Genomic DNA, 16,418 nt, shown 5'->3' with positions numbered 1-16,418 from the left:
TGTAGTGATGTCCCCCATCCTGGGCTCTTTCTTGGTATATATGTCCGCTATCCTAGTATATACTGTATGTCCCTCATCCTGGTATATATGTCAATCATCTTTGCCCCATCTTGGTCTATATGACCTCCATCCTGAAATATAGGCTCCCCATCCTGGTATATATATCCCCCATTCTGGTATATATGTCCCTTATCCTGGGCCCCTTCCTGGTATATATATCCCCCATTCTGGTATATATGTCCCTTATCCTGGGCCCCATCCTGGTATATATGTATCCTCTATCCTGGTATATCTCCCCCATTCTACTGCTGTTTTTTAATGCCTAAAAATTCTACTCACCTCCCCCGCCCACTCCCGCTGCTCCCCCGCAGCGCGGTGACCTCTTCTGAAGCCAGCAGTTGACTTCAGTGTGCAAGCGACGGGAGTGCATGATGGCATTGCCATGCGCCCCTTGTCACGTGCACATATATAGTGATTTATGCATGGCTTAAAATAACATACATTGCAAATTTAGGCTACATTCATACATCCACATGAAACGTTCTAGTTCTGTGTTTTCTCGGACAGTGCACTGACTCGTACAATTTCAGACACATCAGTTTTAACAATAGGTCCATGTGTGCGGTCGGCAGACTCAGAGCATGTCCTATTGTCATCCATTTCGTGGATCAGACTTGGCCATTAAAGTCTATGGGGATCCGTGAGACACAAGTGAAACTAGTAAGACAGACTTGGTAGCTTCATAGTTCCATCTGAGTTTCATCCCATTTTAAGCCCTTTACAACCTTGGACGTATGAGTACGTCCAAGGTCATAACCCTGCACTCCATGCGGGCTCTGGCGCTGAGACCGCATGTTTTCGGGAACATGACAGCTAATCTGTACAGCTGACATGTGCCGCTAACAGCCACAGATGGAATCGCGATCTACCCGCAGTTGTTAACATGTTAAATGCCGCTGTTAAACTCCGAACATGGTAAAAAAATAAATTGTGGAATTGCACTTTCTTGCAATTTCTCCACACTTTGAATTTTTTTTTCCCATTTTCCAGTACACGATATGGTAAAACCAATGGTGTTGTTCAAAAGTACAACTCGTCCCACAAAAAACAAGCTCCCACGTGCCATATTGACCAAAAAATAAAAAAAAATTATGACTCTGGGAAGACATGGAGCAAAAAACGAAAACGCCAAAACAGGAAAATTCAAGGTGGTAAAGGGGTTAATTGATACATTGTTAAGAGGCAATGGATAAAAAAGGTAAGTCTACCTACTCCAGTGAGAAAAAAAGGATGAGAAAAAAAATGATGCAACAAGGATGATCAGTTTGTTTCTCTCGGATAGTGAAGCTAGCGTAAAGTAGGGTAGATTTCATGCTAATACATCTTAAGACTTGTTTCAGGTGTATGTGATAATACAGAGGTTTGCAATTAATGAACTTTCTTTTTTTCCATTAGGTATGTGAAAAAGAAAAGCTATTAACCGAAAGGAACCAGCTAAAGGCCTGCATGGGAGAGCTACTAGACAACTTCTCTTGCCTATCCCAAGAAGTATGTAGAGATATTCAAAGTCCAGAACAGATCCAAGCTCTTCACAGGTACTGTCCTGTTTTGAGGCCTATGGATCTACCAACAGCTGCTGCATTCAACCCTTTACCAGCAAGAATAGAGCAAAAACTTATCACGTCCCAGGACGTTGGAGAAAACATGCAGTGCTGCAACGAGCTAGGTCAAGTTCAGCTTGGAGGCCACTCAATTTCAAACAGCATGCCAGAGAATTGTATAGCAAGAAGTGTGGAGGGATCAGAGCTTGGTACTTACTCAGAGAGGGAGACGTGTTTGGAACAGAACAGCCAAACAGTGACAGTAGACTTCTGTCAGGAGATGACCGAGAAATGTACAACGGATGAACAACCAAGGAAAGATTTCTCCTAGTGATGTTACAACCGCATGGTCAACCAGAAGTCACCCGTCAGCCTTTGGCTGCCACTGCCTCCAGAAAACATTATTGGTGCACACTACAGCAGTCTTAGCAGCAATACTGTTTTATAAGTATTTTCCTCCTCTCTGAAAGTTGGAGATCCTTTCACGATGGTGCTATACCTTGCTCAGGCAAGGGGGACAAGACAGTGGCTGCACTGTCCTCCTTGTGTTCTATGATATTTGTTAATGTATTCTAATTTCAGATCTTAACAGGGATGGATTTAATACTCATGAAGACCCGACAGCAGCTTATATTCTCAGTGACTCAGTCACAAAACCTATCTCAGGAATTTCCTCAGAATGTTCATTTATTTTCATTAAAGACCGCTAATCAAGATTTTATAGGTGAACTGTATATAGGTTCTATGTCCATATGCAAAAAGTCCACGCATCCCTCGATGTTCACAACCTAAAACTGGAAGTCAACTCTTTATTTCTGTTCATATAATACCCTACATTCCTTTTTATGTCATTGATGCCACAGACTGCTTCTTATATTTTATTTTTCAGTCTGACACTATCATTTAGTTTTTAATTATTTATAAACCGCTGTATTGGAATTTTTTTTTCTATTTTTTTTTTATTATTACACATGAGCTTTTAGCGCAACACAGCGCCAGTCTCCATTTCAATCAAGCCGTACTTTTGTACGTTTTCTTACTGAGCTTCTCCTAGCCACATGCACTGAGTTTTGCTGTTGTGTGTAAATTTAACATGACTACATATGCATTGTTTGTATAACAAAGAAAACAAAAAAAAAAGAAAGAAAATACTCAGGATATTAGGAACATTTTCTTGCCAAATATTGCATTTACCATACAGTGTAAAATTTCAATTCAGAATTTCCCTAGACCCTGGTACGTTAAAACTGTTCTGAAGAATGAACTTGGATTGATGTCATCTCCGGATTTCTGTAGGTTAAATATATGAAAAAGTAAGAATGCCGACAAAGGGAGTTTGCAGTCCATCAAACCAATGAAAATCACATACCTCATATTAACAAATGCAGGAATTCTAGAACATGTTTTTAACACATTATACTTTTTTTTTGTTTCAAAATTAGTTTTATATTCTGTTTTTAGAAAGAATCTTATCCTGGTTTCCCTGGGTGTTTTCCTTAATGACATGGCCACAAACAACTCCTATGTTGGATCTCATGAGGATATGCTGTATTGCTGGTATTTAGATATCAAAAACGTAAAAACCGCAGAATTAACTGTTCGTTTGAATTGTTGCTATGCAAATGTGACGCAAGGCAGCTCAGATGTATATTGAAATATTGACCATGTAGTGCGCATATGTGCTGCAGCAGTCTGTCAGTTTATTAAGCTTGGCAACGTGTATTGCCTCATTTCCCTGCTTTGCATGTAACATAAAATGACAATGAAATTGCTATTGAGTATATCGAAATACACACTTGCGGTTTTTAGCTTGAATAAGTAGTGACTATGTTATTCAGATTCTCCCCAAATACTGTCAGGTGTCAAAGAATGCCTTCTATCCATCCATCTGTACCCCATTCTAGAATATTAAGTATCGAGACGGTCAGAATTGCTTCCACCACATTAGAATGATTGGGGTAATGATTAATGAAAGACTGTTTTATACTGTGTTAGTAATACTATCTACCGTACTTTTACTTGGAAATCTCTGCATTATGAGAATTATAACTAATACTCCAAATGTTTCTTCCACAATTATCTGATAGTGTTATAGTTAGCGAAAACCATGAAGTATTATCAGATGGCCTAAAAGCCATACAAGTAAAGTCTCACAGTTTACTATGCTAAAGAAGGACTATAAAGAATCGGATCCGTACGTAGGTAATGTGTTGTCCCCTCTTGTTACATCCCTTTTACAGTCTGTATGACAAACCCACACTCTTCATTACATTGTATTGATGGCATAGAGTGCTGTAACGATCATAATATCAAAGTAAGTTTAGAGGGAGCGTGTTGCATTAATGCAATACATATGTCATATTAATCCAATGCATGATTTCACCTGTGCTCCACATTGAAGCATACCACATGTATAACATGCATTTTCCTACAATAGCCCATTCCAACTATGTGAGGACCGATGGACTTTCTAAACCGAAAATCTAACTTGTAGCATTTTCACTTCTAGATAACTTAGTCAAAAAAGCAAACATTCATTTTACAGCCATTTTTTGTCTTTTAAATGTGTATTGCCATCAGCCATTGTACATCAAAAATAGTATGGTACCAGATATTGGCCAAAACATCTTTCTGTAGTTAAAGGGAATCTGTCAGCAGGTTTTTGCTTCCTCATCTGAGAGCAGCAGAATTTAAGAAAAGTGACCCTGATTCCAGTGATGTATCACTTAGTTTACTGGGTGCAGCAGCTGTGACACTATCAGAGTTGTTAGATGCAGCAGACCTCAGAAAGCTGATCCCTCCCACACCAGGCTCTCTATCTACATTGTCTATTGACAGTGAATTCTTATCACACGAGGGGGTGGAGACAGACTAGCAGTCAGGTGCCCATCAGACCAAGCAATGATAATCTCCTAGTGATAAAGCCTTGTATGTAAGTAAGCAACTGCACACAGTATAATAAATGACACATCCCTGAATTCTGTGTTTCAGCCCATATCTCCTGCGGTCTTCAAATTACATAGAAAAAAAACAGCTGTCAGATTCCCTTTAAGTAATTTGTATAAAAAAGACAAAAGGTTTATTTGTGCATTTTGTTGGGAACTCTTCCTTTCCTGAATGAGTTTGGGCAGTTGGACTAGGTTTTTTAGACTCTAGATTGGGTACAACAGAAAGCAGAATGAGAATTAATAAGTATATATTTACCATTTAGCCATAGTAGACCCCTGTGACACCCCAAGTGTCTTGATACAAGTGATCAGGTATTGGATTACAAATGTGAATTTTCCTTAATCCGAAAAAAATACTTATGTCCGATGTATCGGTCAGCCAGATATAAGCCATCGGTAACCTATAGGCTTCCAGGTTAAAAAAATAATAATAGTACATTAATTATACATTAAGGTTTACATTTTGGGTTGGATGATAAAAGATTGTATTGAATTGGCAGAATTACTGGTTGTATAACTTAACAAAATCCAAGAAAAGTTAATAGAGAAGACTTCTGTTGTTCTGGTTGGATCCCTATAAAATCTCATTTTAGTAGAATGTCCAACACCAGAGGTTTGTTAGAATCTTGTTTTTATTTAGTTTCTTATTTAGCTCTTGCATAAGATTCACATGATAAATTTTATATATATGGTTTTGAAGGCCTAATGTCTTGAAACTATTAAGACAGAACCTCTTCCCACTTTTACTATTTGACCTGCTTGGCAGCATTTTGTGCATTGACTGCAAGTTTCTGTTAAAGGGAAGCTGTCGGCAGGTTTTTAATGTGTAAACTAAAGACAGCAGGAGATAGAGGCTGAAACAAAGAATTCAGGGATGTGTCACTTGTCAAAGTGCTTGCTGTTGTTTACAAACTGTGAAGGATTTATCACTAAGAAATTAATACTGCTTGACTACACTGCCGGCAACGCCCCCTCCTGTGATAAGCACCTCACTGTCTATGGACTTGATAAACAGAGAGCCTGGTGTGGGCGGGGTTAGCTTTCTCAGCTCTGCTTCATTCTAAACCTAAAAGCTCTGATTGTGTGAGAACGGATGCACCCAGTAAACTAAGTGATACATCGTTGGATAAAGCTTCTCTTTACTACATCAGGCTGCTCTCAGATGAGGTAACAAAAATCTGCTGACAGATTCCCTTTAAGAAGAATTATATAATCATTCATGTCCGTGTTAAATTTATAACTTATGACACTTTGGTGATAGTGGTAAAAATCCTATATCTTGTGTCAATTAAATGTTAAAAAGTTAACAAGCGAAAATATTTCTTAAAATTTTATTTTCTATGTTGCATCACAAGTTTCCAATAATTCAGGTTTGTGCTAGAGACTTGGTGGCTACTTAATCTCTAAATTTGTAATTTTCTTTCATTTAAAAAAAAAAAAAGGATATTTTAGGGCAAGCAAAGCAAGTTTACTTTACAGAAATAGGACAACACGTGGAAAATCCCACATGTGATATATTCAAATCAAATCGAAAAATGTGTTGTTTTTTTATGTATTCTAGATTATGATGTGTAATCCTCACTCATTGTGTAGTATTTGTGGTGTACACTATCTTGCCTTTGGAATTGTGTATATGTGTATTATTATACCAGTATTTTAATTTACCCTTGAAAGTTCATTTATATGAGCTACTCTCTAAAATATTAAGAGGACAAGTATCAAGAGGCAACAAAAATTTAAATGTTATGCCTGTTAAGATACCCTAACAATTTATTGCCGTGGTGCAAAGATCTGACACTGGCGGCAGATTGAATCCTGTTCTAGGTAATTTTTTTTTATTTATTTCTTTTTGTATATAATTTATTGGGGTTCCAGTACACATAATGTTTATATATTGTACTTGTACAAAGGTTATGCGATTTTCTGCACCGTATCTAACACTTGACTGAAGATTAAGTGGTGTGGCTAAAGAGCAAATGCCCGCATACTTCATTAAGCTTAGCAGTGTTTTTACTTTATGTTCTTTTATATTTATTAATATGAACCTTGTCATTTTTTCTGTTCACTTCTTTAGGTTCACCTTCTCGGTTGCTAACATTTTATGCCATGTATTACTTTTATACATGACCCTAATCTATCTTCCCCTATATACTGCAGGTACTTGTTCTCATTTAGTATGCCATATATCCTGCAGTGACTTCTAGCTACTCTGTATTTGACTGCAAGTAATTATCTTAAAAAAAAACTTGTCTAACCATACCAAACTCATATACTTCTACTAAGGTCTTTCATGTTTCACACAAGCATTGCTATCGTTAAACAATTAACTCTTATTCTGCTGCTCATCATATTCAAATGAGCCAGGAGTAGTCCAATATTGTCAGTTCCCCCAGACAAGATCCACCTTGGATTCTCCTTGAACATGATTGACATCCTCAATTCAATCCCCATCATGGTCATCACATGAGCAGGATTTCTAGCAGTCCTACCATGATGAGGATTTTCCGGAGTATGTCAGTCACATCCAGGCAGGTTTCATTAGAGGATCTTTAGGCAGGACTAATCTGGGGGAAACTATGACCAGGTGGACTACTCCTTCCTCATTTACATATGCAGAGCAGCAAAAAAATAGTTCATTTTTAATAGATCTCAACCATTGTGTTCGTCATATAAGAACTTACTAGAGACCAGTAATCGCCATATATAACGCAACAGTGGCAATTTAGGACATTTAAGGGACCTGTCAGATTACCTTTAATTTGATAAACAGTACATTTCTGATTGTGCAATTTCCCTTTTTTAATTAATATCTCAATAATTTCACAAATTTCATTTTTATATGTGAATTTTTTTTTTTCTAAAAAGCTATTTTTTTGTTTATTTGAAGCTCATGTATTCTTTCACTCTTCCGTGCATCTAATAAGATTCTATACCTTTTTTCACTTGTGCTGTAATCGCTAGCAATGGTATCTGCTATCTATGTACCAGCTTTATGTGCTAGCATAGCAATTGATCTAACAGAGTAGCAGATGCTATCCTTTCCAACTTCCCTGGGGGCCCAGCTGCCGATCTTATATACTGTATGTGCTGCTTCTTTTTTCACCTTGACTTTGTATTCATGTGGAATCTCTACTTTTGGAGCTCCAAGAAACAGACAAGGCTTGTAAGACATTTGTATTTGTTTGGTTGTATTAGGGGTAAGGAAGCATGACAGATGAGATGGGTCTCAGCGCAGGAACATCAAGTTATCAAAGTATTATGTACTATGATGTTTTCTTCAGCTTAATTTAAATGAGTGTAAATGAATTCTCATGCACAACGACTTATTGAGAGCCAGTACATTAGTTATACCTATACTTTTCTATTGTATGCTGACAGCAGTTGATGGGAACTCAACTGTAGCCATTATTAATTTAACTTACAATAAGTATTGCTTGATAACAGAACCAGTGAACAATGCACATCTATATTGGATGGATCTTACATGTCTAATCAGTTTTCAGAATGGACAGTTTGGAAAGAAAAACTGGATTTCAGTTAAATCTACTGATGTCAAAATATAGTAAAAGTGAATTTATTAAGTTAAACTGTTTATAACTGTTTAACAGTTTACTTGCTTATATGCAGTTATAGAATGAATGCTACTTAATATATAGTACATTGTATCTACAGATGTGATAAAAATAGACAGCATGAAAAACTATAAGCCATATTAGATTTATTAAAGTGGTTATCCAGAACTATTTTATTTTTTTTCTATGGGCCTAAGCTCTAACAGGCCGGTAGTTACTAACTACTTACCTGTTGTACCCGGCGCCGGCTAGGAGCAGTCACGGATCGCTCCCGCCAGCGATTCTGTTGCTTCACGTCAAGAGAGCAGCTCTTCCTCTTCCAGGCTGCTTTGTTAATGGGGCGTGACTGCCGATGTCATCCTCATTGACAGCTGGCTTCCTCCAGTTAGGCAGCAGGGAACCAGCTATAAGTGAGCATGAATTGTCAGTCACCCCCCAACCAAAGAGCAGAGTGGAAAAGAAGCAACTGCTCTGCTGAGGTGATGTCACTGGAAGCCAGCAGACATCTGCATCGGGCAGAACAGGCAGTTAGTTAGCAACTACCTGCCTGTTAATTCTTAGGCCCATAGTAAAAAAAAATAAAATTGTCCCAGATAATCCCTAAAAGTTACACACCATTTAAGTGTTGAGTAGTAGAGGCCTAATTAGCTGCACTGTCAACTTGTACCATAGGGCCTCAAGTGATGCTTCAAGGAGTAGGGAGAACAACCTATTCAGATGTTGCCAAATTTAAATTGTATCAGTATAAACAACATTAGCATCTCCTTGTATCAGGTAACAGTGTCCTGCTGCGAACAAAATGCTAAATCAAGGTTAAAGGCTTTATCCAGGGCCATTTTATTTTTTTTCTCATTGAGCTTAGAACTGATAGGCAGGTAGTTGCTAACTACCTATAAATTGAAACACCCTGCAAACGTTTTCTTCAATAGAAATGTCTTTATCCAATATAGTGCAAGAAATATAGTCCAACAAGAATATATACAAAAAGTAGTTCACTTTTGGTGTATACTGCTACTTTAAATAGACATTGCTGTAGATCCACAGGAGATCTCCTCCATGCTGAGACACTGCCAGGAGGAACAAGATGCCCGCACACCTGTGTGATGTTTTGGGGGTAAACTTCCCTTTCTTTAAGCAGTTGTTAACTACCTGCCTGTTCTACCTGGTGCTAGCTCAAAGGGTTCACAGACCACTCCTACCAACGATTCTGCTGCTTCATGTCAAATGAGCAGGACTTCCTCTTCCAGGCTGTTCTGTCGCCGGGGCATGACTGCCGATGCCCCATGGTTTGGCAGTAAGGAGATGGCTGTCAATCAGCATGGCATCAGCAGGCATGCCCTGTTAATAAAACAGACCAGAAGAGAAGCAGATGCTCTGTCAACGTGATGTCACCGGAAGCTACAGGAGTGGTCCGGGGTTGCTCTGAGCCAGCAGAGATCGGCGCCATGCACGACAAGCAGGTAGTCAGCAACTACCTGCCTGTAAGTTCTTAGGCACATAGGAGGAAAATAAAATAGTCCTGGATAACCCCTTTAAAAACTACAGTCATTTTGTAGAGTAAGAGGTATCCATATAGTTCAAACTGAATAACACCTCTTTGCAGAATGTGTGATTCATGATATTGCATACCCCTGCTTTAGAATACTCTGTTGTTTGTAGTAGTTCTCTATGTGGCTCCCAGATGACTTCTTCTCTTGGTGTCTACTAAGCAGGAAGTATGAAGAAATGGTGCACAAAACATGCATTAGAATGGAGCAGTGGCTCAATCCATTGTCTATGAGACAGTCGAAGCTAGGTGATAAGTTTCCCAGTTGGAACAACCCATTTAAATGTGTACATTGTAAAGCATTAATATATTAATTTATTGGAAATATAAAAGAAATATATTAAAAATGCAACATGGCCATTTGTTGACCAGTGTTAATGCAGCAAGCAGATAATATGAATATGTTGCTGTGCAGCGAAATATAAAGCTTACAGAGAGCAATCATTTAACATTAAATAGTATTCACCATTTTTTCATGTCGAGTATAAAGTACATTTATAAATGCCAAATGTGTAAGATAGAGAACTGGGTCCTGACCTCAAATAGCCTGTAGCTTTATTTTATTTGACCAGAATTTTAGCTTTTTCGTGGGCATTACTATTATTATGATACTATTGCTAGTTATTTCCCTTGCTTTTTCTAGTTATATACTATCCTCAGTGTAAACCCCTTTTGTTTCCACTTTCACAGATTGACACAAAGAGGAATTATTTTACATTTTTGCTTGGGTTTGGTATACAGTATATTATTGTGTATATATTTACATGACTATGGGAAGTATATAGATGACATTTTAGAAATGTAAAGTGGGTTTCCCCTCTGATAAATATATTGCCACTATCATAAACTATTGTGAACATCATTTTAATCCACCTATTTTGGATTAATGAGGTGAGACCCTTCACCTCTACTGTTGATAGTTTATCAAACATTATGATGGGCAAAACCCATCCCCTTTTAACATTTCTAAAGAAAAAAACTAACTACAAATATGCTATTTGCCTAATTTACTTTGGTCTTATAAAGGTTTTTAAGCTAAAATTGCTTCGGCACGAAGTTTTGTAAAAAGTTTAATTTGCAAATTACCGGCATCAGTCACCCACACAAAAAGTATAGAAAATGTATTAAAGCCAATAGATTTGTGCTGAAAGATATCTATCTAAATAAACTACAAACTATCCTGATCTTAAATAGTAGTGGTGGTGTTGAAATGCTCAATGCTTATATATACTGTTGTTGGGTAACCTCTTAAATGGAAAAGAATTGAAAATAAGAAAACTGTACATGCAGCGCACTTTCATATGCCATTTCTGCAAATAAATATTTACCCTATTGCATATAATGAGGAACAAAAGACATTTCCTAAAAGTTGAAAATGTCAAAATTTGGGCAATTTGATCACTTCCTAATGACTCTAAGAAAAATCTTGTTGATTTTCATCTAAGATAGTCACAATAGAAGGTGACAAAATGTAGTATTCATTCTGTACTCGGGATGAATTGCAGAACATACATGTGATTTAATTAATTTATCTATAGATAAATATAAATGAATTAAATATAACCTGAAATAAATATACTGAACGGAGAAAACTAAATTTATATTTTCTACACAAATGCTAAAAAAAGACTAATTACGTTTAACTTGAGAACATATATTTTATGCCATTAGCTTACTCTATCAAAATCATTTTGGAGTAGCTATGCTTAACCCTTAAGCACTTTAACTATATTTATTGATTGGTTAGAGGATACACCTATTTAAAATGATATTATAAAGCACTTAAGATGTCAAAAAGTTGCCATTATTCAAAGGTATCTCCCAAAATACTGGAAGATCAAAATGTAAACCATTGTAAATTTTGAGTTCACTTTCTATATTTATCACATTATCAGTTTCTGTAAAACAGAAAACTCTCTCTAAAAAAGGTGAGCAGAGGATCAATTGTTGAGCTGTTTAACAGTCATCTACCTATTTGCTTATCATTCTTTTTTAGTATAACGGGGTCTTCTAAATCCCTTATAATTAAATACTGTGTAGGTTCCACCTATTCCACTGCAGTAACTGTGCCCACATACTGTACTTCTGTTAGCATAGCATACCTTTGCAAAAGGTTTAGTTCTCTTCTTGTAGATCCCCTTCCCTTTCTTGCAGCCCCTTCTAGCAACCCTTTGACACCCGGGTGTACACCAGCTGATATTATGCACAAAAGTTCTATTAGACTGTTTTTTAATGGTACATAGCTTTGATTCCAGTCATACCTAGTCACACAATGCAAAGTTTCAGAAGATGGCACTGACATTTGCAGGGTATTTAGTGAGATGGCAGGTTACGAATACCTCTAAGCTGCGCATATTGCAAATGTTAAAATTAAAACCATGCAGACAGCTTTTACTGTTATTGAGCTAGATAACCTTCAATTGGTATGTAATTAACTATTTTCTTCCCAAAAACATTAGCTTAGAGGGTACAAAGAAGTGCATTAACAGACTGTGCGATCTGTACACTGAGATTGAAGTCGTGGTGAAGCTTTTGATTGTAAACTCTGCAAGTCTTCAGTTTGACCATATAATTGGTATGTACCATCCTGGTATAATGTACCACATTTTGGTATATTGTCCCCATCCAGGTATAATGCCCCCATCCAGGTATAATGCCCCCATCCTAGTATAATGTCCCCATTCTGGTATAATGTCCCCATCCTGGTATAATTTCCACATTCTGGCATAATACAGCCATCTGGTATAATGACCCCATTTTAGTATAATATGTTGGGCCCCTTCCATTCTTCACCAGCACATTTTAAAAAGAAACAATTCTACTCGCCTTCCTCAACTCCCACACCGCGCAATGTCCTCTTCTGGAGCCGGAGCTGGCTGCTGTCCTCTGTGTGACCGGCTGCTTGTAGGGATCCGCAGGTCTCTGCACCACAATAAATTTTAACTGAATATGTGTCCAAAGATGCACTTCCAGGTGAAATTGGCGTTGGCAGGCCCTCTCCAGCATGGGCCTGGTCGCGGTCGCACCCTCTGCGACTGCGATCGTTACACCCCTGATAATATCTATGGCACATAGCTGAATAAATTAAATGTATGGTTAGAATGATCCAGTCCATTCATATTATTGCACTGTTTATTCTGCTCTTCAAATAGAAATGGCAGGTTATTGAATATTATACATTTAGATTTAATAGAAGTTTTAACTATTTAAAGACAATGAGGCAGATTTATTAATACTGGCACAAGATTCAAGCTCAATGCCATCAGTAGCTCGAATGTTCATGATTTTGCATGTGTGGGGAGAGGGGGCACATGGGGCTTTCTGAATAGGTTATCCTGAGCATCATAGATATTTTATAATCTGTTTATAACAGGAATTATTTTCCCCTCATTGGGAAAATTGCATTTATCATCAGTGCACAGAACATAACTATGTTGTGCGTTGAAGAATCCAGCAAATCATTTCAGTAGAGATCAATGAAATCAGAAATAAAAGACATCACTAGTTCCTCCTCCTATAATACTGACTATAGCATAAGACTATACACCTGTATGTAGGTGACTAATGCACTTAACCAAAATGATTGTGTTATTTTGTGAGCGATTTTAAAACCCTGACTTATTTTGCATGTTTTACTCAAATTCATTTAACATAAAAATTTCCATTCATTGGTTTCCATTCATTTTTCATATGCAGTAATTTAAGCCAAATACTTTAATTTTCCGAGATATATCCTACATCAAAGCCTGATGTTTATTTTGTGCGTGTCTGTGAACGATATACTGTAGCTGCATTCATCTGCTTCTTGTAAATAATGCTCTGCGATATGATTTGCTTACCATATACATATGTGCAGTAAAGTAACGTATTTATAACAGAGACATACAGTAATATTTAATGACTTTGGCAACCTCTAGGTTGCTGTATAACAGTATATATTGACCCACTGTCATAGGTGTACATAGGAAGTATACATGCTTATAAATAGAGGATTTATGAAAACATAATATGCGGCAATGAAATAATTTTTATTTTTGCAAAACATTTGAAAAAACATTTCACGCTGTACTTTTTTTTTTTTTTTTTAGCTGTTCAGAATTTGGAGACCAATTCATTTTAAGTGCAAGACAATGTATTATTGCAGGACCCTTCAGTGCTTTACAGGTTAAATGGTTTCATAATTATGTAGTAAACAAATTACAGATACTTTTCATGCCGATCTACTTATGTTTGGGTAGTAGTATTAGACTGTGTCATGGGATTCCAGTATATATGCTTGTGTAAGCAACCAAAAAGGCAAATGCGATCATTGTGACTACCTGGACAGATTTTGGTTGACCTCTATTATGACACTTTAGTTTCTGGAAATGAAAACAAATATCTGCCAAGGTGAACAGTTATTCATTTTGGGTGCCATATCTGTACCTGCTGTCTGTCTGTAAGCCGAGGGTGGACACACTACTGGTGCAACCTCTACAGTTGCACAGGGGCCCATAGGGTAAGAGGGTCCACTTCCAAAGCAGGTGGAATTGTGCGTTATGAAGAGCTATTGGACTGCAAAGGGGCCCATATATTGTTCTTGCACAGTGGCCCTATTCTGCCTGTGTTCTCCCTGCTGTAAGCTGATTCAACTTTGACATGACAGTAGGAAATAGATAGTACTTCATAGTACACTCAGTATATGGTACCTAAACTAATAGAGTGGGAAATATTACTGACATGTTTGGGTGGTAATCCTCTACTTAGGGCATCCATTCTGATTTTGCCCATAGCAGTAACCCAGATTCCAATTACAACTTTCTCCAGTACCAGTTGCCTGATTGATTTGTCGTGTCCCTAATTGATACCCAATGGGTCTATTGGGTACTTGTGAATTAGGGGTTTCTTTTTGGTTGTAGGTAACACAAAACAGTTGTGAACTCATTGAGACTGAAGCTGACGCTGTTCTTTTGTATGAATTTCCCTATTGAATTGAGTTTTAATGAAAATTGAGAATGTTAAACCTGTAATGTATTGGGTGGAGGGTTTTTATCATCCCAGTATGTTCTGGCGTGACACAGGAAGGATGGTCCTTCCCATGATTAGGCCTAACCAGTTTATTGTTGTACGTCCACAGCCAAGATAACAAGGACGCTTTGGCAATTCATAAGACCGTTAAGGGTTACTCAAAGGTACCAAGAGAAATCAAAGTACTCATTTGTATGTATAATAAAGCTAAGCAATTAAATACATATTGACTCTAGGTATTCTTTTGTTGCTGACGATGATCCTCACAACTGTAATGTCAATTTATTATAAAACTAGGTTATACTCATTCACCTCTATGAAGGTGCAAATACAGAGCTCTAATCCTGCAGTGTAACATTTTTATCAGTGAAATTTCTGTCTGTATGGAGCATCTTAAAATTTGGGTTCTTTATTTCTTTTACAACAGGCTGCTTGATCTCGCATTTGTTCTTCTCACTCCTGCTCTGTTAAGGCCTAGAATTATGACTCTTACTCATCTGACCAAAGCAACACCCCTACCTTCTGCTAGCAGAATTGTAAAATGTTGTAGCGGTTGTAGAACTAATAGGAAACAAGTGCACCTATCATTATTTTGCCTTACAAGCTTCAAACTCCATAGTCAAACAGGGTTTTTCTCAGTGTATGCAAGTGGAGGCCCCTACCTCCCCTTCTTCCCTACGCCCCAGGTCAAACAGAATGGACAGTTTTCACACACATCTACCTGTAAAATCCTCCGTACCTCTCATAACTGGTCAATGACTGTAACAGGTTACATCAGGTGTTTTTCTACATACTTTTTACACAGATTCTATGCGATGTAACTTAATTCAATGCAGCATTTTATTGTACTAGTTCTTAAGCGTGTCTATTATTTTTTTTTCTAGGTAACTGTGGTTTTTCTTGTGGTTTTCTTGTAAAAATGAGCTGTTTACGCTTGTTATATGTTACTAAAAGTTTTTACCTTTTTGAAAGAAAATGCAATGCTATAAACTAATGAATTAAAATGTGTAAATACAGTATTGTGCAAATTTCATTTTACTGCTAGTGTTAACTCATTTTTTTGGTCTAGACACCATCTCTGTTGATGAAATAAAGACATATCATTATGTATTAAAATCTTTTTTTTTTCTATTCTTGTCATGTGTGATACCTACAAATGAAAAAGTGAATTGACATCTGACATAACACCAAGATGAGTCAAATGAAAAGAGGTGTTTTTAATTGATTTGCAACTAGCAAAATGTGAAATTGAGTTGGAAAGCAAGTGACTACAAGACCACAAACAGCATGGCCCCATATAATGTGTTTAGTCAGACTTCAAAGGGACGAGAATATAAATTTTATAATGAATTATTAGGTGGTTGACCAACATATCAAGAGTCCTTATCTCCTATTCACTTGCAGAGGAGATATGGTGCAGTATCCTGATAGTGGCCACTAAATAATGTATGATTAGGCAACCACTGGAGCAGATAACCTCTGATCGATGGGGATGCCGGGATTCAGTCATCCACCGATCTGATAATGATGACCTAAACTACAGATCAGTCATCAATATTTCCGTATTGGATAACCCCTTAACATCTTGGCTGTGCAAGCATTCTTAGTTCTGTGAGCAGATACCAGCAAAGATTCTAGAATTATGTTCATATTAGAAGTATTTAGATGTCCCTGCCGGAACATTCCCCATCACATTTTGGATCCGAGAACTCCTCCAAGTCATTCTCTTAAGCCATCATTTATT

At 37.3% G+C, this 16,418-nt stretch overlaps 1 protein-coding gene across 2 annotated transcripts in view; it reads left to right on the top strand.

Annotated features, from left to right (window-relative positions):
- Window positions 1-15,790, top strand: part of BACH2 (BTB domain and CNC homolog 2) — a 302,749-nt gene extending 286,959 nt beyond the window's left edge. For both annotated transcript variants that reach the window (XM_073675711.1, XM_073675710.1), the window contains one exon: window positions 1,456-15,790. In XM_073675711.1, the coding sequence (XP_073531812.1) occupies window positions 1,456-1,932 (477 nt within the window). In that variant the 3' untranslated portion in view covers window positions 1,933-15,790. The remainder of the gene's footprint in view (window positions 1-1,455) is intronic.
- The last annotated feature ends 628 nt before the right edge of the window (window positions 15,791-16,418 follow it).

The sequence above is a fragment of the Phyllobates terribilis genome, unplaced genomic scaffold (genome assembly GCF_046119375.1).
Source record: "Phyllobates terribilis strain yellow unplaced genomic scaffold, ASM4611937v1 Scaffold_3__8_contigs__length_932513732, whole genome shotgun sequence".
NCBI classification, from domain to species: domain Eukaryota; kingdom Metazoa; phylum Chordata; class Amphibia; order Anura; family Dendrobatidae; genus Phyllobates; species Phyllobates terribilis.
Note: the sequence above shows the minus strand (reverse complement) of the source record. Positions and strands in the feature narration are given on the sequence as shown.